Genomic DNA, 26,672 nt, shown 5'->3' with positions numbered 1-26,672 from the left:
TACCCTAATGTTCACATACGTAGGAGAGCCATGATTCTGCTGGCTCAGCTGTTGTCCTGATGTAACCTCTTCTCCTATGTGCAACATGTGAAAATCGAAACATACCTCGTAGCTAAAGCAATAAAAAATTTTACAAAAAAACCCTTTTACTTTGCTATGTGATAATCTCAAGTTTTCCATTAAAAAAAATCAGAAATTTGCAGTGGGAATTCCATCCAATGTCTATGTTGTCTTCCACCACTAGGGGGCAGCACCTGATTCATACAATTTAGCAGGATGCAATTTAAAGGACTTTTCCAAATGACTGTGATCCCCTTTTCACTGGGTCTTGGTTATTTGGCCAGCTGGTTCTGGAGCTGTCTAACCAATTATAATGGTGCAGGAGTGATTTGTCATGCGTAGCAAACCAATAAATGGAGCAGACGGCTCTGTTTGCTCACATGGTACTTCCACCTCCCCCCCACCCCCTCATTATATTGTATGATAATGCTATGTTTCCTTTAAATTGTGCCCATCATAATGGGATTCCGTTCAGTGACCACAAGCAGAGATCTTGAAATAAGTAAATTAAAATGTTGCAAGTTCACCTTCAAGACCATTCAGAGGGGTGTGGTCTCCAAAGGGGAGGAGTTTGTTAATTTTGGTTTTGTAGGAAAATATAAAAAGACGTTTGCCAACCCCTAATCTAGATATATTCTATTTTTTTTTCAGTGAGCTTTGAAAAACATAGCTGCTTTTTTCCTAAAACGGTCACTCACCTGACTATGGGTCATGTCTGGTACTATATCTCCGCACCATCAAATTGATCTGAGCTGCAATACCGCATACAGCCTGTGGATAGGTGTGTCACTGTTTTATAAGAAATCAGACAGGTTTTTCCAATCCTGGACATCCCTGTTAACTTATACTTGGAAATGTAAACTTAGTATTGTGAGGCCACTTGGGTGAAAATTGTGGAGACGTTTTTGATTCTGATCTTAGTATTGTGAGGCCACATGGGTGAAAATGGAGGAGACCTTTTTATTCTGATCTTAGTATTGTGATGCCACAAGAGTGAAGAGGGAGACCGTTTGATTCTGATGTTAGTATTATGAGGCTACAAGGGTGAAAATGTAGAGGACCTTTTGATTTTGATCTTAGTATTGTCAAGTCACATGGGTGAAAATAGAGGAGACCTTTTGATTCTGATCTTAGTATTGTGAGGCCACATGGGTGAAAATTGAGGAGACCTTTTCATTCTTATCTTAGTATTGTGATGCCACAAGGGTGAAGATGCAGACCTTTTGATTCTGATGTTAGTATATTGAGGCCACAAGGGTGAAAATGTAGAGGACCTTTTGATTTTGATCTTACTATTGTCAGGCCACATGGGTGAAAATGGAGGAGACCTTTAGATTCTGATCTTAGTATTGAGGCCACATGGGTGAAGGTGGAGACCTTGTGATTTTGATCTTGGTATTGGGAGGCCACATGGGTGAACATAGAGAACGTTTGATTCTGATCGTAGTAGTCTGAGGCCACAAGAGTGAAAATGGAGACCTTTGGATTCTGATCTTAGTATTGTGAGGCCACATGGGTGAAAATTGAGACCTTTTGACTCTGTTCTTAGCTTTGTGAGGGCACATGGGTGAAAATTAAGATCTTTGTGTCACATCTCAATTCTTATAAGTGTCTCATGATTCTGCTCTACTTAACTTCCAGGTCCCCTTTCCGACAGCTGTCAGGACCGCTGTTCCCAGAAGACCCCGGAGAACAACTCATTGGCCTACAGCACCCACCACTGCCCCCAGTCAAATCGGGTTTAACGTCAACACCCTGGGATATGATGTCACTGGAAATTCAGGAGGCGGCCGTACCAAGCATTACTCTGGTGGGCCGACTGTAAAGGGCGGATCATCAAGCCAGGACAGACCTTACCTATCAAACAAATGGGGGAGGGACTTGGGTGCAGAGTGACGGGGGAAGGGCAGGCCTTATTGTTTGCTTGGGAGAGGCATGGGCCTGATGGAACGACCGAAACATTTACAGATGGTCCAAAGACGTCCTTCTCGTTATAAAAAAAAAAGAAAAAAAATGTAAAATGTTGCCTGCACATTGTACGTAGGGGGAAGGGAGTGTGTAAATTTTAATGTCTCGAGGTGAAGACTCTTTGCTGCTGTGTTACTTGGCTTCCAGTGAAAACTCTTCGTCGTTAGTAGGAAGACCTTGAGGTCATGAAATATCGACGGGTCGGACACCACTGAGTCTCAGTAGCGGTGGGAACCCTGCGATGGAAGAGTATCCCTTTAAGTAGATCATGCCCAATCATGGTGGGCAGGAGGGATGGATGATGGTGAAGGTTCTCCGTGTTCTTCCAGGCCTCAAGCGGATTTCTTATTGTGTAATAACCGCGCAGCGTTCCGTATAACACATACTAAGCACTCAAGGCGTCTCGAAACATTTTTTCTAATTTTTTTTTTCTTTTGTGTATTTAAAAGGACACATCTGTAGTCATTGAAATCCGACATGGGGCGATGATATTACTGGACACGATAGTGGATTTGTGAATGTATTGAGGTCCATGTAATGAGACCCCCTCTCCCCTGAGATCGGGGGCCTGTGGATACAGTCTGTCAACCAGACCGGCCAATACTGTAGTTGTACGTAGCGTGGCTCTCCAGGGTCGGGGTATGTGCGACGTCACTGGTGGTTTAGTTCCTGTAGTTTATATTCGGTCTAATGGAAATATTAAATATTGGGCTTGTGGAGGGCTCGTGCATATAGGCAGAGCTGCAGTGTAAAGCATGGAGGCAGAGAGTTGAATTTTAGACTGCTTTAGGGTCAAAACAGGTAGCCATAAAAACAGGCAACCTTTTCCCGAAAAGCAAAAACTTGTTCCATTTTTAAAGGCCACACCTGACATCCTCCTTTTAACAAGATAGAGATATATATATATATATATATATATATATATATATATATATATATATATATATATATATATATATATATATATATATATATATATATATCTCTATCTCTATCTCTATTATATAATATATAATATTAATATATAATATATATATAATATATAATATATATATATAATTAATATATATATATATATATAATATATATATATATATATATATATATATATATATATATATATATATATAATATATATATATATATGCATACATACGTATATTAGAAAAATTAAGGCTAAGGGCCAAAATGGGAACCTATGGGCAGTGTAGCCTTAAAGGGCTTGTCCAGGATTAGAAAAAGCTCTGCTGCGTTTTTGCAAAAGCTGTGCAGCACCAGCGATGTCTTATTAAATCCTACAAAACTTCTTTAACGTGATAATCTACCTTCAAATACCCTGAATGATTTCTTAGTTTATCCTTATAGCTGTCACGGATTTGTTTTTCCTGAAACAAAGCTCCTAATCCCCTGCCTAGATCTATTAAATGAGACAATTCTACCACCTCTAGAGGGAGCTGAAGAGCTCACTGAATACAATGTATATGCTAAAACCAATAATAAAACTGATGAGGGCCCCCTAGTGGATTCTGGTTGTATAATTGTCTGTGCAGGGGATTTAGAGCTCAGTGTCAGGAAAAACATTTTTTTTATATAAAAAAAAAAATATATTTTATATATAAAAATATATTATAATATATATTATTATATATATATATATATATATATATATATATATATAATTATATATTTTATATAAATTAATTATATATAAAATAAGAATTTTAATTTTTTTACTTTTTTATTTATTTTTTTTTTTTTTTCTCAATACACACATGTAATATGTGTGTGTGGGACGAGCAAAAGGGTAACAATGTTTTGATCTTTTGAATATCAGGCTCCACATTTTACCATCCACTACAGCTTTGAGCGTGAGAGGACCTTTATTTTATAGACAATCATCTTTTCTATCTCATACATAAATGTGACTTGCAGCTGTTTAGCATATGATACAGATTCTTGTCTCTGCATTGTTACTGTTTTGCACCTGGTGGTGGAAAAGTCTTTTTCTTCCTGTATACTACAAATTACAACCTGTTCTCACATTCCCTAATAGCTCAGTGTGTTATTACCTTGATTCCCAAGTGAAAGGTTTCTAGTAAGGATCAAGGAGCCATGAAGAAGATTTCCCAAGAAAAGAGAAGCAGCATCATCCAGGTCATTGATAGCGGTTTCTCGGCCAAGAAAATTACCGAACTGCATGATGTAAGGCCATGACAGGTGGAAGAATAAGAATGAAGTCTGTCCATTCAAAAGACAAGAGGTGACGTCCAGGCAAAATATCCAAGTCAATGAGTCGTCTCATCACAAGGTCTATCAGTTCTGGTGACACCGGGCAGTGGAGGCGGCTCGTCTGCTCCATAATATGTTGATCACAGACGTCCATGCGAGCATCGAGCGACGCATGTTACACAAGTCTGGAATGGTGGCCCGAAAAAAGGTGAAGAAGCCTCAACTTCAATATCGTCATAAGAAGTGACGGCCGAGTTTACCAAGAAGTAGGAAAAGTGGAAGATCGGAAATGGGTGATTTGGAGGAATGAGATGAAAGTCACTAGACGGCTCTGATGGGGTCAAGTGGGTCTGGAAGAAACAAGGGAAGATGGGGCTAACGGATCGAGAAATTGAAGGAACTGTGAAGTTCAGTGGAGGACGCCTGATGATATGGGGGGGTTTCACAGCCAAAGGCGTTGAATACTTGACCAGAATGGATGGAGGTCCCAGTCCTGAGCTATATGTGAGGATCCTACAAGAAGAGTTACTTCATACACTCGAGTACTATGGGTATGAAAAGGACGACATAGTGTTCCAGCAGGACAACGACCCGAAGCATACGTCAAGATTGGAGAAGGAATGGTTCACTGACAATGAAACAGAGGAGCTGGATTGTCCTCACAGTCCCCAGACCTCAACCCAATCCAACACTTGTGGGTGAAGAAAAAGCTGTATACATCCCCAAGAGAGACTACCAGTATACACCAACACTGGGAACATGTAGAAGAGACCTGACCAGTATACACCAACACTGGGAACGTGGAGAAGAGACCTGACCAGTATACACCAACACTGGGAATGTGGAGAAGAGAACTGACCAGTATACACCAACACTGGGAATGTGGAGAAGAGAACTGACCAGTATACACCAACACTGGGAACGTGGAGAAGAGACCTGACCAGTATACACCAACACTGGGAACGTGGAGAAGAGACCTGACCAGTATACACCAACACTGGGAATGTGGAGAAGAGAACTGACCAGTATACACCAACACTGGGAACGTGGAGAAGAGACCTGACCAGTATACACCAACACTGGAAACGTGGAGAAGAGACCTGACCAGTATACACCAACACTGGTAATGTGCAGAAGAGACCTGACCAGTATACACCAACACTGGTAATGTGCAGAAGAGACCTGACCAGTATACACCAACACTGGTAATGTGCAGAAGAGACCTGACCAGTATACACCAACACTGGGAACATGGAGAGGAGACCTGACCAGTATACACCAACACTGGGAACATGGAGAAGAGACCTGACCAGTATACACCAACACTGGGAACATGGAGAGGAGACCTGACCAGTATACACCAACACTGGGAATGTGGAGAAGAGAACTGACCAGTATACACCAACACTGGGAACATGGAGAGGAGACCTGACCAGTATACACCAACACTGGGAACATGTAGAAGAGACCTGACCAGTATACACCAACACTGGGAACGTGGAGAAGAGACCTGACCAGTATACACCAACACTGGGAACATGGAGAGGAGACCTGACCAGTATACACCAACACTGGGAATGTGGAGAAGAGACCTGACCAGTATACACCAACACTGGGAACGTGGAGAAGAGACCTGGCCAGTATACACCAACACTGGGAATGTGGAGAAGAGACCTGACCAGTATACACCAACACTGGGAACGGGGAGACGAGACCTGACCAGTATACACCAACACTAGGAACGTGGAGAAGAGACCTGACCAGTATACACCAACACTGGGAACGTGGAGAAGAGACCTGACCAGTATACACCAACACTGGGAACGTGTAGAAGAGAACTGACCAGTATACACCAACACTGGGAACATGGAGAAGAGACCTGACCAGTATACACCAACACTGGGAACGGGGAGACGAGACCTGACCAGTATACACCAACACTAGGAACGTGGAGAAGAGACCTGACCAGTATACACCAACACTGGGAACGTGGAGAAGAGACCTGACCAGTATACACCAACACTGGGAACATGGAGAAGAAACCTGACCAGTATACACCAACACTGGGAATGTGGAGAAGAGATCTGGGATCAGATTTCGGTGGACACATGCTTGAATCTGATCGAGAGCCCAGAAGGATTCAGGCAGGGCTGAAAGCCAAAGGTGGATTTACAAAATACTGACAAAATAATAGAAATTAACATTTAGATTTTTAGGAGCAAAACAGTAACAATGCAGAGACATGAGAAGAATCTGCATATCTAATCATATGCTAAACAGCTGCAAGTCACATTTATGTATGAGATAGCCAAGATGATGTCTATAAAATGAAGGTCATCTCACGCTCAAAGCTGTAGAGGATGGTGAGATGTAGAGCTTAAAAGTCAGAAGATCAAAACATTGTTACCCTTTTGCTTGTCAAAGTATAATACAATAAATTGGCCCAGAATTTTGGATTTGAAAACAAAAGTCCTAATGTTAACAAAATGAATAATTTTGGCAGAATCTTCCTGTTCTGATCCATCACATATGGCCGGTTTTGACCCATCGGCGGCACCATATGTGCGTTGTGTTCTAGAGCTGTTCGGCCATACGGTCGGTGGCCTCCGGTTTTCCTGCACACGGGCACGCGGGCGTCCTGACTCCACGCGGTGCATCGAGGGGCTGGTAACTCGCCAGTGGAATTCACTTTCATTGTTTGAGCCTGTTCAGGGCGTAGATTAATTTCTCAAGTATGTTTCATTATTGCAAGTTGTTTCTAGATTTCCTCCACAGCCGGCAGGGATATTTTTTTTAATTGTATTTGTTTGTTTTAATGGTATATATATTATATATATATATAATATATATATATATTATTATAATATAATCAATAAATATAAATATATATATATTATTATAATATATATATTATAATCTAAATATATATATTATTATAATATATATATTATAATCTAAATATATATATTATACGGTGTGTATATATATATTATAATCTAAACATATATATATATATATATATATATATATATTTATTACATGGGACTTCATGCTGCAAAGGATAATCAGAAGAAATGAGAAATACTTGCCTTACCCAGCACTAGTGGCCAAGATGTGAGCAATACTCTTTCCCCGTATCATTGTGTATACGTATCCATTCAGATCATGGCATTGATGACATCAGCATTAGAGGAGTGTGTTGATTATGTCAGAGAAAGTGACCTCTTCATACGACGATAGTGAGAAGTGGCCTGATGTGATGGGAACAATGTCATCATGTGGGAAGGGGCATAAAGACAAGTGGGAGACCAAAGATTAATTCATTGGATCAAGGAAAGGATGACACGATCTGAAGAGGAGTATGTTGATTCTGATTGGGAAAGTGACTTAATCACTACTTTGATAGTAATGAGCGGAGAGCACGGTCATGATTGGCTTCTCACTTGTCTGTATCACCTTGCTCCAAAGATTAGGTCGTTACTAGTCAATAGGGTCATGGGAAAGATTGACTCCAGTAGAAGAGTCTGTTGACTTTTGTAGGAGAAAGTGACCTGTTCACCCTTTGGATGATCATAGGAGACGAAGAACTGTCAAGATATGGGAATGAAGAAACATACAAAGCAACATACAAGATCCCCAGTAATCAATAGGGTCATGGGGAAGAAGGAACGTAATACAAGAGTCTGTTGTCCCTTGTTGGGGAAAGTGACCTATTCACCTTTTGGGTGATCATAGGAGAGGAAAGAATGGTCAAGAATGAAGATGGGAGTTCAAAGCCACAGACTAGATCCCCAGTAGTCAATTAGATCATAGGGAAGGATGACTTCTACAGAAGAGGAGTATGTTCATTTTTGAAAGGGAAAATCACCTGTTTACTTTTTTTGATGATGAAGGTGAGGAGTGGACTAGAGGAAGGCAATACAGACAAGGTCTTTAGTAGTCAATAGAGTCATGGAGAAGAAGGACCCCAGTAGAAGAGTCTGACTCTTGTAGGGGAAAGTGACCTAGTCACTTTTTGGCTGATCATAGGAGAGGAAATAACGGTCAAGATATGAAGATGGGAGTTTAAAGCCACAGACTTGATCCCCAGTGTCAATAGGATCATAGGGAAGGATGACCCCTACAGAAGAGTATGTTGATTTTTGAAAGGGAAATTCACCTGTTTCCTCTTTTTGATGATGAAAGTGAGGAGTGGAAAGTTTGGTCATGACTAGAGGAAGGCAATACAGACAAGTGGGAAGCCACAGACCAGATCCTTTAGTAGTCAATAGGCATGAGGAAGAAGGACCCCAGTAGAACAGTCTGTTGACTCTTGTAGGGGAAAGTGACCTGTTCACCCTTTTGGATGATCATAGGAGAGGAGAGAATTGTCAAGATATAAAGATGGGAATAAAGAAAAGTACAAAGCCACAGACCAGATCCCCAGTAGTCAATAGGATCTTGGGGAAGGATGACGCCTACAGAAGAGTATGTTGATTGTTGGAAGGGAAAGTCACCTGTTCAGTCTACTCCTCACTTTCATCATCAAGAGTGAAGGAAACACAGATTAGGTCCTCAGCGGGTAATCTGGTCATGGGAAGGATGTCAGCAGAAGAAGAGGACTATGTTGATTTTTTTTTAAAGGGAAAGTAACCTGTTACCTCTTTTTGATGATGAAGTGAGGATTAGTGGACTAGAGAAAGGCAATACAGACAAGTGGGAAGCCACAGACAAGGTCCTTATTAGTCAATAGAGTCATGGAGAAGGAGGACCCCAGTAGGAGAGTCTGTTGACTTTTGTAGGGGAAAGTGACCTGTTCACCCTTTGGATGATCATAGATGAGAAAATTGTCAAGATATAAAGTTAAGCACAAAACCACAGACTAGATCTCCAGTAGTCAATAGGATCATGGGGAAGGAGGACACCTACAGAAGAGGAGTATGTTGATTGTTGGAACGGAAAGTGACCTCTTAGCTTTACTCCTCACTTTCATCATCAAAAGAGTGAAGGAAATACAGATTATGTCCTCGGCGGGCAATCTGGTCATGGGAAGGATGAGAGCAGATGAAGAGTATGCTGATTTTGTAGGGAAAAGTGACCACATATGATTTTGTGCAAATGAGAATGGAGAGATATGGTAGGAACATAGTGCGTAGGATACGGACTAGTTGTGGAGGGAGTTGGGTCCCCTGCAGCACAGACAATATCGGGGGGGGGGGGGGGGGGGAGGGTATATGCTGACATTTTATAGAAGGTAGTGACTTGTTTAGGGATTATAGTAGTGAGGACAGGGAATTGTGAAAAACAAGGAAACGGACTAATAATGGGAAGAGTGGGATCACAAGCAGCACAGAGTATTTCAGCATATTGTCAAAGGCCGGAGGGAGCTGTCCGCTTTAGTAATAATTAGTGAGGATGGATCAGTATAAGGGGAAAACTGTATGATATGGACTAGTTGTGGAAGGAACGGGGTCTCCAGCAGCACAGAGTATTTAAGGAGAGCATAGCCCTGACCTTGTAAGGGTTGTAACAAGTACTCTTTATCAGGACAGGGAGCTGTGAGGAGATGGTATGATGCCACAAAGAAAAAACTGGAAGGGTCGCTTTCCCCAGCGGAACAGAGTATTTCAGGAGAGTAGTATGTGGACCTGAGAGATTAGGGAGGACACTTCTGCCTCTAAACGACACCTTTGTCACCATGTGGGAAGCAATGGAGACAAGTGGGGGAGGCCACTGACCGGTCACCAAATACTAAATCTAAATTAACCCCTTTTGTGTGCATTAATTATATATTGTAAAGGTCTATGTAAATATGACTTCTCCTACACACATTGCATTATGTTTTTTCTTCTACCTATCTAGTAAAAAAATGGAATATGACATTTCATAACTTCTGAAACCTATTTGGATCATTTAGTGATGAGTTATCAAACCCAGACTTCGTATTTTAGTATATGAACACTCCCCCACCCCCCCAATGACCCCCTGTTTTCCTTGATGCTAAATGTGGGAATTTATTTGGCCAGGGTTTCGCTAGGGTTCCCTTCATCAGGGGCTCTTAACCTATTGCAGAACTGCTGCTCCCATCATGTCCTAGTGTTCCCCCAACTTCCAGCATTACTCCAGTCTAGATATTTGCCCTTGATCAAGAATCCGATTAGAAAAAGGTTGCCTGTCCCTAACCTTCACTATGGTCTTCTGGATCGGAGGGTTGGTGAAGGATAGTCCCCAATTTTATTTTTTATTTTTTTATATTTTTTTTTTTTACACTTTCTTAAATGGGGGCTGAAAAAAATCACAGGAAACTTTCTCTCAGCTCTTTCAGGGTCATCTGCAACCAATTACCAGGACATTTATTTATTTATTTATTTTTTTATTGTTTCCATATTTGGGTTTCTAGCGGCGCTCGTATTGGTTGGCAATGTCTCGTCGGGACAATCTAAGGTCTGCCAGTTTGTTGTTTTTTTTTTTTTAGTTTTTTTTTTTTTTTTTTTTATTTGTCAAATCCTTCCTCTTCTCATATATACGCGGCACCAGATGAGTCTGGAAATCACTTATCGCCTCCCTTTACAAATAAAACTGCTCATTTTATGGGGCCAAATAGCAGGTTAATGGGGTATTTTATCACCCGATTGACTGTTGCCTTGAATTATAGTGCGTTCATTCATGGGACCTCATAACATTTAATAACGTATATTCGCCTCTCCCGACCTCTGCTCCTGAGGGCAGAATAGATAGGGGCAATTACTTGGAAATCGTGCATCATGAAGACATCATCAGAAAGCGAAATGTTGTTTATTTTTATAATTTTTGGATTTTTTTTCCAATCATGACCTTTTTATTGGAAAAAAAAATAGTAATCTTGCAATTTTCATACCACACACTGGGGATATTTTAGTATTTTTGCTCTTTCAGCAGTCTCATTATCATCAGAGGCAGGATTTCAATAACAGGTAACAAATGATCCACCAAGTATAATTGGGTGACCTCCCCTCTCTTCAGTGACCTTTTTATTGGAAAATAAAATAGTAATTTTGCAATTTTCATCCCAAAACACTTAAGGCTATTTTAGTATTTTTGCTCTTTCAGGAACAGTTTTCATCAGTCTCATTATCATCAGAGGCAGGATTTTAATGACAGGTAACACATGATCCACCAAGTACAATTGGGTGACCTCCCCTCTCTTCAGTGACCTTTGCACATGCTCATTAGGTGTGTCAATAAATAAGGTTGGTCTCTGTTCATTGCTGCTAATGTGCATGTGCGGTTTCATGAAACAGGAAGTACAGTGTTTCCCCGATAATAAGACAGTGTCATATTTTTTTGTCCTGAAAAATGTGCTAGGTCTTATTTTTAGGGAAAACATGGCTAAGTTCACTCCCAAAAGAAGGCAGACACCCCCTAAGAGAATCGCACTTACCAGACCCCAGACATCTGCGTTACTGCATTTTACAGCAGTCGCCCCCTCTACTGGCCAGAAACTGTATCACTCGGGCAGAGTTAGTGAAAGCAGAGTGATATTGTGACCCGAGGTACCTGACAGTGACGCAGATCACTGTGTGAGAGCCCATCCTCTCTAGGCACTTGCCAGCTGCAGTTTTTAGGAGTCTGGTAATTTTTTTTTTTTTTTTTGTTTGTTTTTTCGAGGAAGGGGGTAATAAGAGGGGAGGCTGTCTTCTTCTTCTTCTTCTTCTTCTTCTTCTTCTCTTTTTTTTTTTTTTTTTTTTTTTTCCTCCTTTGGGGGGGGCTGCCTTTTTCTCTCTTTTTGGGGGTTGCCCTTTCTCGCTCTCTTTTTGGGGGCCGCACATTGTCGCTCTCTTTTTGGGGGCTGCTTTTTTTTCCTCTCTTTTTGGGGGCCGCTTTTTTTTTTCTCTTTTTGGGGGCCGCTTTTTTTTTTCTCTTTTTGGGGGCCGCTTTTTTTTCCTCTTTTTGGGGGCTGCTTTTTTCTCTTTTTGAGGGCTGCCCATTGTCGCTCTCTTTTTGGGGGCCTCCCATTGTCGCTCTCTTTTTGGGGGCCGCCCATTGTGTGTGCGTCTCGCTCTCTCTTTTTGGGGGCCTCCCATTGTCGATCTCTTTTTGGGGGCCGCCCATTGTGTGTGCGTCTCGCTCTCTTTTTGGGGGCCTCCCATTGTCGCTCTCTTTTTGGGGGCCGCCCATTGTGTGTGCGTCTCGCTCTCTCTTTTTGGGGGCCTCCCATTGTCGCTCTCTTTTTGGGGGCCGCCCATTGTGTGTGCGTCTCGCTCTCTCTTTTTGGGGGCCTCCCATTGTCGCTCTCTTTTTGGGGGCCGCCCATTGTGTGTGCGTCTCGCTCTCTCTTTTTGGGGGCCTCCCATTGTCGCTCTCTTTTTGGGGGCCGCCCATTGTGTGTGCGTCTCGCTCTCTCTTTTTGGGGGCCGCCCATTGTCGCTCTCTTTTTGGGGGCCGCCCATTGTGTGTGCGTCTCGCTCTCTCTTTTTGGGGGCCGCCCTTTCTATAATGAATTGTCCTGCTGTATTCTTTAACTTTTTTAGCTGCCTGGACGCTTCATTATTGAACCGCGACTAGGACTTATTTTTGGAGTAGGGCCTATATTTTACGCATACTACAAAAAGGGGCTAAAACTCCTGCTAGGGCTTATTTTTGGAGCAGATCTTATTTTAGGGGGAAATGCAATAGGGGTCGGGGGGAAGCCCCAGTGGCCAATGTGAAAATTGCAAATTACTAATTTTTATTTATTATGAAATAAAAATTGGGATATTTAAAATAAATAAATAAATAAAACCTTATGTAATTTTCTTGACCCTTTACTTTTTAAAATAAACCGGGGCTTTATATATAAATTCCATTCTGCAATCTTGAAGCCGTCTTGTCATTTTTTTGCAATTTTTTTTTTTTTTTTTTTTTTAAAAGAACGGCACAATGATAATGTTTGTGGCAAGTGGCGGATTCCTTTAATATTTTTGTTGTTTATTCCATGTATACTACAATTTTACCTTGTATAATGTTTTCAGGCCACATGTAATGAGACAGAAATGAGAAAAAAAAATTCAAAAAAAAAAAAAAATTCCGCAGATCTGAGCTGCAATACCATATCCAACCTGTGGACAGATGGGGGCGCTCTTTATAAAAGGTAGCCCCTTTTTTTTTCTTTTTTAAACCTGTATAACCCCTTCTATATTTCTTTTTAGTTATATCAGGATACATAGAAGGTGAAAGCAAAGACCCCAGTCACATGAAATCTGATGAGGAGGTGACTGAGCCATTGGCCAATTTTAACCTGAAAAGCTACTACTATAAACTGTTTTGCCTGTTTTCACCCAGTTTCATGTAAAAGCATGTGTAATGAGGATTTTTTTCAAGAAAAGCAAAATATATATATATAAAAAAAAATGTTAACAAATGTATATTTTATGGCTCGTTTTGTACTAACCCTGTTGCTGCAAAATCTAAATCCCGCAGTGCGTTGTGTTGTAGGCCACTGCTGGCAGCAAAGAGTTAAAATGGAGTTTTCATTGCTGATACTTCTGTTTTAGACTTTGCGTTCTTTGTATATGTACATATATGTATAAATGATGTTTTTCTGGACTCGCCGGTCTTTGCCTCTTTATTTACAGGGTCTGCTCCGGGCTCTAGTCATATAGGGAACAGTCCAGACTGACAAGCCCGAGGTCTAGACATGGACAATGTGAAACAACAATAGATAGTGTCTCTTGATGCAGGAGAAAAACCTACATTACAGCCTGTATTATACTCCAGAGCTGCACTCCCTATTCTGCCACATCCTGTATTATACTCCAGAGCTGCACTCCCTATTCTGCCACATCCTGTATTATACTCCAGAGCTGCACTCCCTATTCAGCCACATCCTGTATTATACTCCAGAGCTGCACTCCCTATTCTGCCACATCCTGTATTATACTCCAGAGCTGCACTCCCTATTCTGCCACATCCTGTATTATACTCCAGAGCTGCACTCCCTATTCTGCCACATCCTGTATTATACTCCAGAGCTGCACTCACTATTCTGCTGGTACAGTCACTGTGTACATACATTACATTACTTAAACTTTACTGATCCTGAGTTACCTCTGTATTATACTCCAGAGCTGCACTCACTATTCTGCTGGTGCAGTCACTGTGTACATACATTACATTACTGATCCTGTACTAATCCTGCGTTATATCCTGTATTATACTCCAGAGCTGCACTCACTATTCTGCTAGTGCAGTCACGGTGTACAGACATTACATTACTTATTCGGTGGCTCAGTGGTTAGCACTGCAGTCTTGTGGTGGCTCAGTGGTTAGCACTGTATGGTGGCTCAGTGGTTAGCACTGCAGTCTTGCAGCGCTGGGGTCCTGGTTCAAATCCCACCAAGGACAACATCTGCAAAGAGTTTGTATGTTCTCCCCGTGTTTGCGTGGGTTTCCTCTGGGTTCTCCGGTTTCCTCCCACACTCCAAAAACATACAGATAGGGATTTTAGATTGTGAGCCCCAATGGGGACTGGGGACTGTCATACATTACATTACTGATCCTGTACTGGTCCTGTTGTATGTAAAGCGCTGCGGAATAGGTTAGCGCTATATAAAAATAAAGATTTGATTTTTTTATCCTGACTGTACTATAATACTGGATGTAACTCAGGATCAGTACAGGATCAGTAATGTAATGTAATGTACACAGTAACTTCACCAGCAGAATAGTGAGTGCAGCTCTGGAGTATAATACAGGATGTAACTCAGGATCAGTACAGGATAAGTAATGTAATGTATGTACACAGTGACTGCACCAGCAGAATAGTGAGTGCAGCTCTGGAGTATAATACATGATGTAACTCAGCATCAGTAATGTAATGTATGTACTCAGCAACTGCACTGCAGAATAGTGAGTGCAGCTCTGGAGTATAATATAAAATGGAACACAGGATTAGTAGAACATAACGCATTGTCCTTAGTTGCCTCTCTGAACCCTACACTATATGTATTGATGTCCTGTAGGGTTTTTCCGTTGCGTAGCCTTATTATGGGTAACATGTGGTGTAGATTTCCTTCCATAATAACAATGAGACCTTATATCGTATCCTCGCCTTACACTGATCCATCAGCTGTTTCCTATAATGATGAATAGGTTACAGAACACAGAGAATTTTCCAATCTTGTTTGGACTGGAATTATTCTTTGCGTCCACCATTCCCCAGGAGTGAGGTCATCCGAGTGTTTCATTCGGAAAAGAATAATCCAACAAAAAAATCACTGGGGAACATCCTGGAGCCGCCAACCTCAATTATACAATAAACCTGCTATAGAAGAGGAGTCCAAAACACTGGGTCCTGGTCCGGGTACATTACTGATCCTGAGTTACATCCTGTTTTATACTCCAGAGCTGCACTCACTATTCTGCTGGTGCAGTCACTGTATACATACATTACATTACATTACTGATCCTGAGTTACATCCTGTTTTATACTCCAGAGCTGCACTCACTATTCTGCTGGTGCAGTCACTGTATACATACATTACATTACATTACTGATCCTGAGTTACATCCTGTTTTATACTCCAGAGCTGCACTCACTATTCTGCTGGTGCAGTCACTGTGTACATACATTACATTACTTATCCTGTACTGATCCTGAGTTACATCCTGTATTATACTGCAGAGCTGCACTCACTATTCTGCTGGTGTATCACTGTGTACATACATTACATTACTTATCCTGTACTGATCCTGAGTTACATCCTGTATTATACTCCAGAGCTGCACTCACTATTCTGCTGGTGTATCACTGTGTACATACATACATTACATTACTGATCCTGAGTTACATCCTGTTTTATACTCCAGAGCTGCACTCATTATTCTGCTGGTGCAGTCACTGTGTACATACATTACTTATCGTGTACTGATCCTGAGTTACATCCTGTATTATACTCCAGAGCTGCACTCACTATTCTGCTGGTGCAGTCAGTGTTCCATTCAGGACCACTGACTATATGTTAATGAGCGGATCCAGCTGTTCTGATAGGCCTAGAGACATCACATGGCCGGATCCACAAGGCTACAGCATGATCTGTCCATCCATGGGTGAAAGAGATTTTGCCCATAAAGTGGAGCAGAAACGGGCCGGACCTGGACACCTTTCTTATAATCCAAACGTTTTTACATTTGGATTGAGTTTTAACAATTTTTCTGAGTTTGTTAAATACATTTTCCAATTCTACTTTAACTTGGCAAAAGCCATGGTTTCCCGCTTTAGCACAACTACAACTCCCAGCATGCCTCTGCCAAGCAATTCTGTGATTTGCAGTTTGACAACTGTGGTTGGAGGCCACTTTTTTTTTTTTTTCTTTCTAGCTTTTGGTGTTTTGTTTTTTTTGTTTTTTTACCTTGTGCTTTTTGGGGTTTTTTTAATTTGCATTTTTTTTTCTTATGCTCTTTTACAAAGTTTATTTGTACCGGTTTGCCTGTTTGTTGTTTTTTTTTTAATTTTATTCTTTTTATATATTCCATTTTTTTTTGGGATATTTATCCAGATATTTGCAGCTGATTTATCAATTTTTAACTTTTAAAAAGTTGCAATATTTTCATGCAATTGTTCTCCAGTCTCCTCCTTAAGTGATTTTACATACAGCATATAATATATTATATATATATATATATATATATATATTATACACACACTCACTCTATAACGAATAAATGTATATATATTTATTCGTTATAGTGTGCGTGTGTATGTATATATATATGTGTGTATGTATATGTATGTATATGTATGTATGTATGTATGTGTATGTATGTGTATATATGTGTATATATATATATATATATATATATATATATATATATATATATATAAATTAGTTATAGTGTGTGTGTCTGTATGTATATATGTATAAATAAATTATATATAAAATTATAATTTCTGTTCTTTTTTGGTTTTTCTTTTTGTTTTGTTTTTTCTGTGGAAATTTTGTGACTTTTTAGGAGAATGTCTTTCTTTTTTTTGCAACTTTTTAGAGCAAAAAAAAAAGTAAAAATTATAAAAATTGGATTTCATGCAAAAAAATCAATCCTGCACCACTTTGAAGAGTTTTTTTTTATTTTTAAAAAAAATGCAAATGATGACTTGAGCTCAGAAACGTTGTCCCGCTGCCTTCCTCCAGAGACCCCTGGTTCTGCTCTGCACACACCTCACGGCTCAGGTATCTGATGACATAACCGTGCCGAGGTTTCCTGCTCACATGTTGGACCCATTAGGAGAATATGGATTAACCCTTTACATACTGAGCCTATCCAGTCCTTCCGCTCTAATCTACTGGGTGCATTTCCGCGCCGCTCACATCTGGAACTGATGATGGAATCCTGGATGCAGATGACAACGCTCTGCAGCACGGCGCCGCTGATGATGTCATATTAACACTAAAACTGAACACTTTTTTTTTTTTTCCCCTCTTCCCCTGAAGTTAACCCCCTAATGTCCAGCTCCAACTAGATCACACTCCTAAAAATCCAGGGAGCTAAAATAAGAACTGTTAAAAGGAGGGGATCTTGAAACCAAAATAATGGTGCCCTGTGCCATGGATGTGCCCACCATAGAGGTGCCCGTACCCACTCGGATGCAGTTAGTGGAGATTCTAGGTTATTCAACAGGACCCTATTCCAGGTTTTTCAGGTGCTTTCTGTTTTTATTCTGCCCCTGCTTAGTGTTAGTATTTTTTGTCTCGAGCATCACTGTGAGCATTATTCCAATACAGTACTATCATTATTTTTGCATTATTACTGTACTGTGATATTACTAGTATTTTTTTGTCCTGTTACATCATGTATTATTCCAGTACTGTAGCTTCTGTGTGCCTGATTCCGGTCCTGTGAAATCACTGTGTGCCTGATTCCTGTCCTGTGACATCACTGTGTGCCTGATTCCGGTCCTGTGACATCACTGTGTGCCTGATTCCGGTCCTGTGACATCACTGTGTCCCTGATTCCTGTCCTGTGACATCACTGTGTGCCTGATTCCTGTCCTGTGACATCGCTGTGCCTGATTCCTGTCCTGTGACATCACTGTGTGCCTGATTCCTGTCCTGTGACATCACTGTGTGCCTGATTCCTGTCCTGTGACATCACTGTGTGCCTGATTACTGTCCTGTGACATCACTGTGTGCCTGATTCCTGTCCTGTGACATCACTGTGTGCCTGATTCCTGTCCTGTGACATCACTGTGTGCCTGATTACTGTCCTGTGACATCACTGTGTGCCTGATTCCTGTCCTGTGACATCACTGTGTGCCCAATTCTCGAAAGCTTGCTTTATAACATCATATTTTATTTTTATTTTAGTTAGCCATTAAAAGATATCACAACTACAAAATTTTAATTTTGTTTTTCACTGATTGAGTGAGAGCAATCAATCATAACTGTGTGTATTACCTCTTTGCTGTGACATCACTATGTGCCTGATTCCTGTACTGTGACATCACTGTGTGCCTGATTCCTGTCCTGTGACATCACTGTGTGCCTCATTCCTGTCCTGTGACATCACTGTGTATTACCTCTTTCCTGTGACATCACTGTGCCTGATTCCTGTCCTGTGACATCACTGTGTGCCTGATTCCTTCCCTGTGACATCACTGTGTGCCTGATTCTTGCCCTGTGATATCACTGTGTGCCTGATTCCTGTCCTATGACATCACTGTGTGCCTCATTCCTGTCCTGTGACATCACTGTGTGTCTGATTCCTGTCCTGTGACATCACTGTGTATTACCTCTTTCCTGCGACATCACTGTGCCTGATTCCTGTCCTGTGACATCACTGTGTGCCTGATTCCTGCCCTGTGACATCACTGTGCCTGATTCTTGCCCTGTGACATCACTGTGTGCCTGATTCCTGTCCTGTGACATCACTGTGTGCCTGATTCCTGTCCTGTGACATCACTGTGTGCCTGATTCCTGTCTTGTGACATCACTGTGTGCCTGATTCCTGTCCTGTGATCATTGGGTTCATGTTAATCCCTCCACTCTGACATCACTGTGTGCATTATCTTTATGCTGCAATACGATGCATCACTGAATAGTGATGAGCGGGCACTACAATGCTCGGCTGCTAAATACTTGTAATGATCAGTCAAATGCTTGGATGGGCTCGTCTTATTGCATATTGATGGCCTATCTTTTGGATAGGTCATTAATATGGTCTGAATACCCCTTTTCTGGTGGTCATGGTGTGGCGGGTCTTCATGCTGCATTTCTGGGGTCTTCACTAAACCTACAAATTACATCTCTCTTTACTCCCCTCCACATAAAACCTTATTTTGCTACTTGTGCATTTTGGATCTTGACTCTCATTGATATGTTGTACATGAAATCTAGAGAGCTGCCGCAGGTTCCTGGTCTATATTATAGCGGTTTATTTTCTCTGTATTGTTATCTCCTGTTCAGGCCACTCGGGGTGTCTTTGTTAACCCTTATTTTTACCCAATTATGGTGCCTAATACTACATCTAAAACCATCAAAAAAAAACATAAAACGCTATCAACCTTTGCCAAATAACATTGTGCAAAAATGAAATTAAAAACAACTTCTGTTTACCAGCAGTCACCACTAGGTGGAGCTCACTGTGCACAGGTTTTTAAAATTTGTGTGTAGGGAGCTCCCTCTAGTGGCAGCTGTAAGAAGCTGCAATTTTATACTATTGGTCAATATGAAGTTAGGAAAAGTGTAGTGCAAAGAAAAAAATGGTGCAGTTGCCCATTAAAACCAATTACATTACTAATTTAATTTTCCAAATGTCTGCTGAGAAATGGACTGATTGCTTTAGGAGACCGATCCTCTTATCTAATGCCAGTTTTGATAACTCTCCCTCGGCGTGTCATCATTCACATTGATCTATTCTGCTCAGTCCAGTCATGTGTGTCAGGACCAGGAGATGTCACTGGATATTTGGGCTCGCTTGGTCAGATATCCAGCCCTGCCGAGCATTGTCACCCGCCCTGAACACATACGCTCCCTATTCAGGCTGTCATATCGCTCCTCTGCGGTCGACTCTTGTTTGCTTTGTTCCTAGAAGAGGCTTTGAACTTCTCTGATGTAATAAAAGCCGACAGCGAGGGATGAGCGCCATAACAAACGCCATTATCTAAGCAAGTGGGGATTTACTTATGGTTGAAAAGTCATTTATGTGTCTCCGTCACCCTCCGCAACATCAAAGCGTGTGAGAATGACATATACTTATCATATATAGATTATAATAGTACCATAATGCCTCCTGTGTACAAGAATATTACTACTATAATACTGCCGCCAATGTACAAGAATGTAACTAATATAATACTGCTCCTATGTAGAGGAATATAACTACTATAATACTGCCCCCTATGTACAAGAATATAACTACTATAATACTGCCCCCTATGTACAAGAATATAACTACTATAATACTGCCCCCTATGTACAAGAATATAACTACTATAATACTGCTCCTATGTACAAAAATATAACTACTATAATACTGCCCCTATGTACAAGAATATAACTACTATAATACTGCCCCTATGTACAAGAATATAACTACTATAATACTGCCTCCTATGTACTAGAATATAACTACTATAATACTGCCTCCTATGTGCAAGAATATAACTACTATAATACTGCTCCTATGTACAAGAATATAGTTACTATAATACTGATCCTATGTACAAGAATATAACTACTATAATACTGCCCCTATGTACAAGAATATAACTACTATAATACTGCCCCCTATGTACAAGAATATAACTACTATAATACTGCCCCTATGTACAAGAATATAACTACTATAATACTGCTCCTATGTACAAGAATATAACTACTATAATACTGCCCCTATGTACAAGAATATAACTACTATCATACTGTAGAAAAAAAGGGAACCAGCACGATCTGAAATTGGCATGCATCATATAGAAGGTGCAAATTCACAGATTTATTCCAACTGTACTACAATAAAAAATTAGATTTCTAGCAAATAATTGATCAATTCTTTGAGCCACCCCTGCCAAAGTCACGGCAAATCTCAATAGGGGGGGTCCTACACTATATTATGTATTTCATGTGCCATGTGGCCTCCTAGATGAAGTTAAAAGCAGAACCATAATGGAGCACACATACCTGTAACTTGTATATAACCACTTATAGCTACTATAATACTGCCCCATATGTACAAGAATATAACTACTATAATACTGCCCCCTATGTACAGGAATATAACTACTATAATACTGTCCTCTATGTACAAGAATATAACCACTATAATACTGCCCCTATGTACAAGAATATAACTACTATAATATTGCCCCTATGTACAAGAATATAACTACTATAATACTGCCCCTATGTACAAGAATATAACCACTATAATACTGCCCCCTATATACAGGAATATAACCACTATAATACTGCCTCCTATGTACAAGAATATAACTACTATAATACTGTCCTTTATCTACAAGAATATAACTACTATAATACTGTCCTCTATGTACAAGAATATAACCACTATAATACTGCCCCTATGTACAAGAATATAACTACTATAATACTGCGCCTTTATCTACAAGAATATAACTACTTTAATACTGCCCCTATGTACAAGAATATAACCACTATAATACTGCCCCTATGTACAAGAATATAACTACTATAATACTGCGCCTTTGTACAAGAATATAACTACTATAATACTGCCTCCTATGTACAAGAATATAACTACTATAATACTGCCTCCTATGTACAGGAATATAACTATTATAATACTGCCCCCTATGTACAAGAATATAACTACTATAATACTGCCTCCTATGTACAGGAATATAACTATTATAATACTGCCCCCTATGTACAAGAATATAACTACTATAATACTGCCTCCTATGTACAGGAATATAACTATTATAATACTGCCCCCTATGTACAAGAATATAACTACTATAATACTGCCTCCTATGTACAGGAATATAACTATTATAATACTGCCCCCTATGTACAAGAATATAACCACTATAATACTGCGCCTTTGTACAAGAATATAACTACTATAATACTGCTCCTATGTACAAGAATATAACTACTATTATACTGCTCCTATGTACAAGAATACAACTGCTATAATACTGCCCCTATGTACAAGAATACAACTGCTATAATACTGCCCCTATGTACAAGAATACAACTGCTATAATACTGCCCCTATGTACAAGAATACAACTTTTATAATACTGCTCCTATGGACAAGAATATAACTACTATAATACTACCCCCTATGTACAAGAATATAACTACTATAATACTGCTCCTATGTACAAGAATATAACTACTATAATACTGCCCCTATGTACAAGAATATAACTACTATAATACTGCTCCTATGTACAAGAATATAACTACTATTATACTGCTCCTATGTACAAGAATACAACTGCTATAATACTGCCCCTATGTACAAGAATACAACTGCTATAATACTGCCCCTATGTACAAGAATACAACTGCTATAATACTGCCCCTATGTACAAGAATACAACTTTTATAATACTGCTCCTATGGACAAGAATATAACTACTATAATACTACCCCCTATGTACAAGAATATAACTACTATAATACTGCCTCCTATGTACAAGAATATAACTACTATAATACTGCCTCCTATGTACAGGAATATAACTATTATAATACTGCCCCCTATGTACAAGAATATAACTACTATAATACTGCCTCCTATGTACAGGAATATAACTATTATAATACTGCCCCCTATGTACAAGAATATAACTACTATAATACTGCCTCCTATGTACAGGAATATAACTATTATAATACTGCCCCCTATGTACAAGAATATAACTACTATAATACTGCCTCCTATGTACAGGAATATAACTATTATAATACTGCCCCCTATGTACAAGAATATAACTACTATAATACTGCCCCTATCTACAAGAATATAACTACTATAATACTGCCCCTATCTACAAGAATATAACTACTATAATACTGCCCCTATAGAGGCAAGAATGACTTTAAATATGGAAGCTCCGCTGCGGTCACCCTTTATCATTATGGACTAGCGGTATATACAGTACATCGCTAGAGCATTCCCATTATAGCAGTAGCGCTGACCTATTTTCGCTGCCCTTTCGCTCGTCCTCAGGTTCTGTATTATCCATTAGTAGTGGAAGGAATGTGAGATCCGGTTTCTTCGCGCATGAAACGCCCTATTCTTAGTGATATAATGATATCTGCGGCAGAGGTTGTGTAACCACATGAAAATATTATATTCTGTAACGAAGGAGCCAATTTCCTCCGTTTTCTCTCTCGTTTGAGGTCGGTACAAAAATACTTATTTCTTAGGCCATGAAATTCCATCACTTTTTTTTTTTTAACCTGTAATTTTAGGTTTTGTCGCCTTTCCAGCTTTTCTAGGTCGCATTTTCAATTTTACTTTATAACCTGCCAATGAACCGTTTCCTTATTCCATAGAAAAATGTCCTCCAATGCATCTAACCTGCAAAAAAATAAAATGGACAATCCCTTTAAATGCATTAAATTGCTGAAATAGGACAAAGAAACTATTAAAATTCCTGTTTTATTGTTCATTTTTTAACTACAATATATATTGAGGTTTTTTGGATATTTGCAGATACGTTGCATATACAATGGCAAGAAACAGACTGTATACTTCCGGTAGGTAATGTGACTATTAGGCAATGTTGCACCGGTCCAAACACAATTCCTTGGTGATTTAAGTTCTGTCTCAAGAATAAGGTCCAGATTTTTACATTTTTAATGTAAATGCTACAATATGGAGGCCAAACTGTATCGATACAGCCGAATATCACACAGAAAAATGACTAAAATGGCAAAGTAATGTCCTTTATACAGTGTCCACCCACATCCTGTCCACCGCCATTAACTTGAGAACGGCGGCAGCTATAGGCATAGAAGTGGTGTCTAGGTATAGTAAAGTAGCCATGTGCTACACAATGAAATCACCTATAGCGTCACCTGGTGGAAAACAATAGAGAGAGCATTTTTATCTCGAAAACGGAACGAGATAGAGATAAAAAGTGAATTACAAAGTTGTAGGGCATCATCAATTCAATTGGAATCGACACCTTGCATACAGAAATGCTATGATGAGAACGTGTAAAACTCACAAGGCTGCGGACGTGAAGCGATACCTCATGGAGACCTTCCTACAAGTCATTGGGTATGTGGCTGTGTGGAGTGGCCTCCGCTCACCTGACCTGACCCCATTGGGCTTCTTTTTGTGAGGTCACATCAAACAGCAGGTGTATGCGACCCCTCCACCAACATTGCAGGACCTACGACGACGTATCACAGATGCTTGTGCAAACGTGTCACCTACCGTATTGCACAGCGTGCAGCAAGATACAGTATGCTGTGCAGAGGCCAGATGTGCATTGCAGCTGACGGGGGCCACTTTGAGCATCAAAGTTAAATGAGCGCCATATGCGTGACCAGCATTCAATGTTTTGGGGGTTCATGGGTTTCATATCATAGCATTTCTGTATGCAAGGTGTCGATTCGTATTGAATTGATGATGCCCTACAATTTTTTCATTCACTTTTTTTCTCCATCTTGTTCCGTTTTCAAGATAAAAATGCTAACTCCGTTGTTTTCCAGCAGGTGGCGCTATAGGTTGTTTCATTGCGTAGCGCATGGCTACTTTACTATACCTAGACACCACTTCTATGCCTATAGCTGCCGCTATTGTCACGTTAATGGCGGTGGACAGGATATGGGTGGACACACTGTATGTATCTACATGGAACCAGCGAACAGTAACCACATTGTATCCATACCAACAGCTTCTTCTCTAAAAGTCTTGAGCACCTCCAATTTTATAATTCTTGAGTTGGACCATAAAGCAGATGATCTACCTTGAAACCGAGGATATTCGCACTTTTATAGTATATATACATGACGCACACTCTTTGCATATTATACAGATTTTCATAAATTTGTTTCAAAGGAACCGAAGAGAAGCGGATTTGTCCTTTTTACTAAGCCTCCAGAATCCAGTACTTGGTCCTAAGTTCCTCTATAATAAGATTAGGAATCCATCTTGTTCCCGGTTGCTTTCTTGGTCGGTCTTGATATCATCTTCTTGCTCTGTTTGGGGTTATCCATATGAAGACTTATGTCCTTCTCCAATAGCTGCTTGGACAGAACTTCTTTCTTATTGTCCTCGGTTGCCTGACGCAAGGCTCGTTTTAGGTTCTTCACCTTCTCTCGAAGATGTGCGTTGGCTTTTTCCAAGAATCTGACTTTTTGGGATAAGGTTTTTGACCGTTCTTCCTCTTCTAGTAAGGCCCTCTGTACCGAGTCACACATCAGCTTCAAGAGAGAAGATCAGAGATATCAGACACTTAGCATATCATCACTATTTTAAGATATTGTGTAAGGTCTCAACTAATAAGATGATGTAGAAAACGAGTCACATCTTAAGATGGTGAAGATGCAATGAATAGCGTCAGCTTGGAGAAGATTGGAAAAGATTTGTTAAGATGGGTTAGTGTCTATTCCAGCACATCTCTTCACAACTGGTGTATTCCCTTCATGCCTTAAACATGCCTCCATCACACCCATCTTCAAAAAGCCCTCCCTTGACCTCTCCTCTGTGTCTAGCTATCGCCCCATAACACTTCTCCCCTATGCCTCAAAACTACTGGAACAGCATGTCCATCTTGAACTGTCCTCTTACCTCTCTTCCTGCTCTTCTTTGACCGGTTACAATCTGGCTTCCGACCCCATCATTCCACTGAAACTGCCCTGACCAAAGTCACCAACGACCTACTAACCGCCAAAGCCAAGCGACACTACTCTATCCTCCTTCTGGACCTGTCCTCTGCCTTCGACACAGTAGACCATTCCCTCCTACTACAGATTCTCTCATCTCTGGACATCACAGACTTGGCCCTATCTTGGATCTCCTCATACTTATCCAACCGAACTTTCAACGTCTCCCACTCTCACACCACTTCCTCATCTCGCCCCCTATCTGTCGGGGTCCCCCAAGGTTCAGTTCTTGGACCCCTGCTGTTCTCCATTTACACCTTTGGCCTGGGACAGCTCATAGAGGACCACGGCTTCCAGTATCATCTCTACGCTGATGATGCGCAGATCTACCTCTCTGGACCTGACATTACCTCTCTACTAACCAAAATCCCACAATGTCTGTCTGCTATTTCATCCTTTTTCTCTGCTCGATTCCTAAAACTGAACATGGACAAAACAGAATTCATTGTCTTTCCTCCTCACTCAACCCCCCCACCTGACATATCCATCAATGTCAATGGCTGCCCACTCTCCCCGGTCCCTCGTGCTCGCTGCCTGGGAGTATTCCTAGACTCTGATCTCTCTTTCAAGCCACACATCCAAGCCCTT

The 26,672-nt window shown here is 40.4% G+C and overlaps 2 protein-coding genes across 4 annotated transcripts in view; one reads left to right on the top strand and one right to left on the bottom strand.

Annotated features, from left to right (window-relative positions):
• CAMK1 (calcium/calmodulin dependent protein kinase I) overlaps positions 1-13,793 on the top strand; it is a 142,152-nt gene extending 128,359 nt beyond the window's left edge. Inside the window, exon 12 of one of the 2 annotated variants that reach the window (XM_075321446.1) lies at positions 13,404-13,793. In XM_075321446.1, the coding sequence (XP_075177561.1) occupies positions 13,404-13,546 (143 nt within the window). In that variant the 3' untranslated portion in view covers positions 13,547-13,793. Of the gene's footprint in view, positions 1-1,701; positions 2,918-13,403 lie in introns of those variants that run through there. The other variant, XM_075321447.1, reaches the window with a different exon arrangement.
• An 11,208-nt stretch (positions 13,794-25,001) lies between these two features.
• Positions 25,002-26,672, bottom strand: part of LOC142249119 (coiled-coil domain-containing protein 3-like) — a 41,259-nt gene continuing 39,588 nt past the window's right edge. For both annotated transcript variants that reach the window (XM_075320713.1, XM_075320714.1), the window contains exon 4: positions 25,002-25,622. In XM_075320713.1, coding sequence (XP_075176828.1) covers positions 25,338-25,622 — 285 coding nt within the window. In that variant the 3' untranslated portion in view covers positions 25,002-25,337. The remainder of the gene's footprint in view (positions 25,623-26,672) is intronic.

Source organism: Anomaloglossus baeobatrachus, chromosome 8, assembly GCF_048569485.1.
Source record: "Anomaloglossus baeobatrachus isolate aAnoBae1 chromosome 8, aAnoBae1.hap1, whole genome shotgun sequence".
NCBI classification, from domain to species: domain Eukaryota; kingdom Metazoa; phylum Chordata; class Amphibia; order Anura; family Aromobatidae; genus Anomaloglossus; species Anomaloglossus baeobatrachus.
The sequence above is the reverse complement of the archived record's forward strand: the minus strand, read 5'-3'. Positions and strand labels throughout refer to the sequence as shown.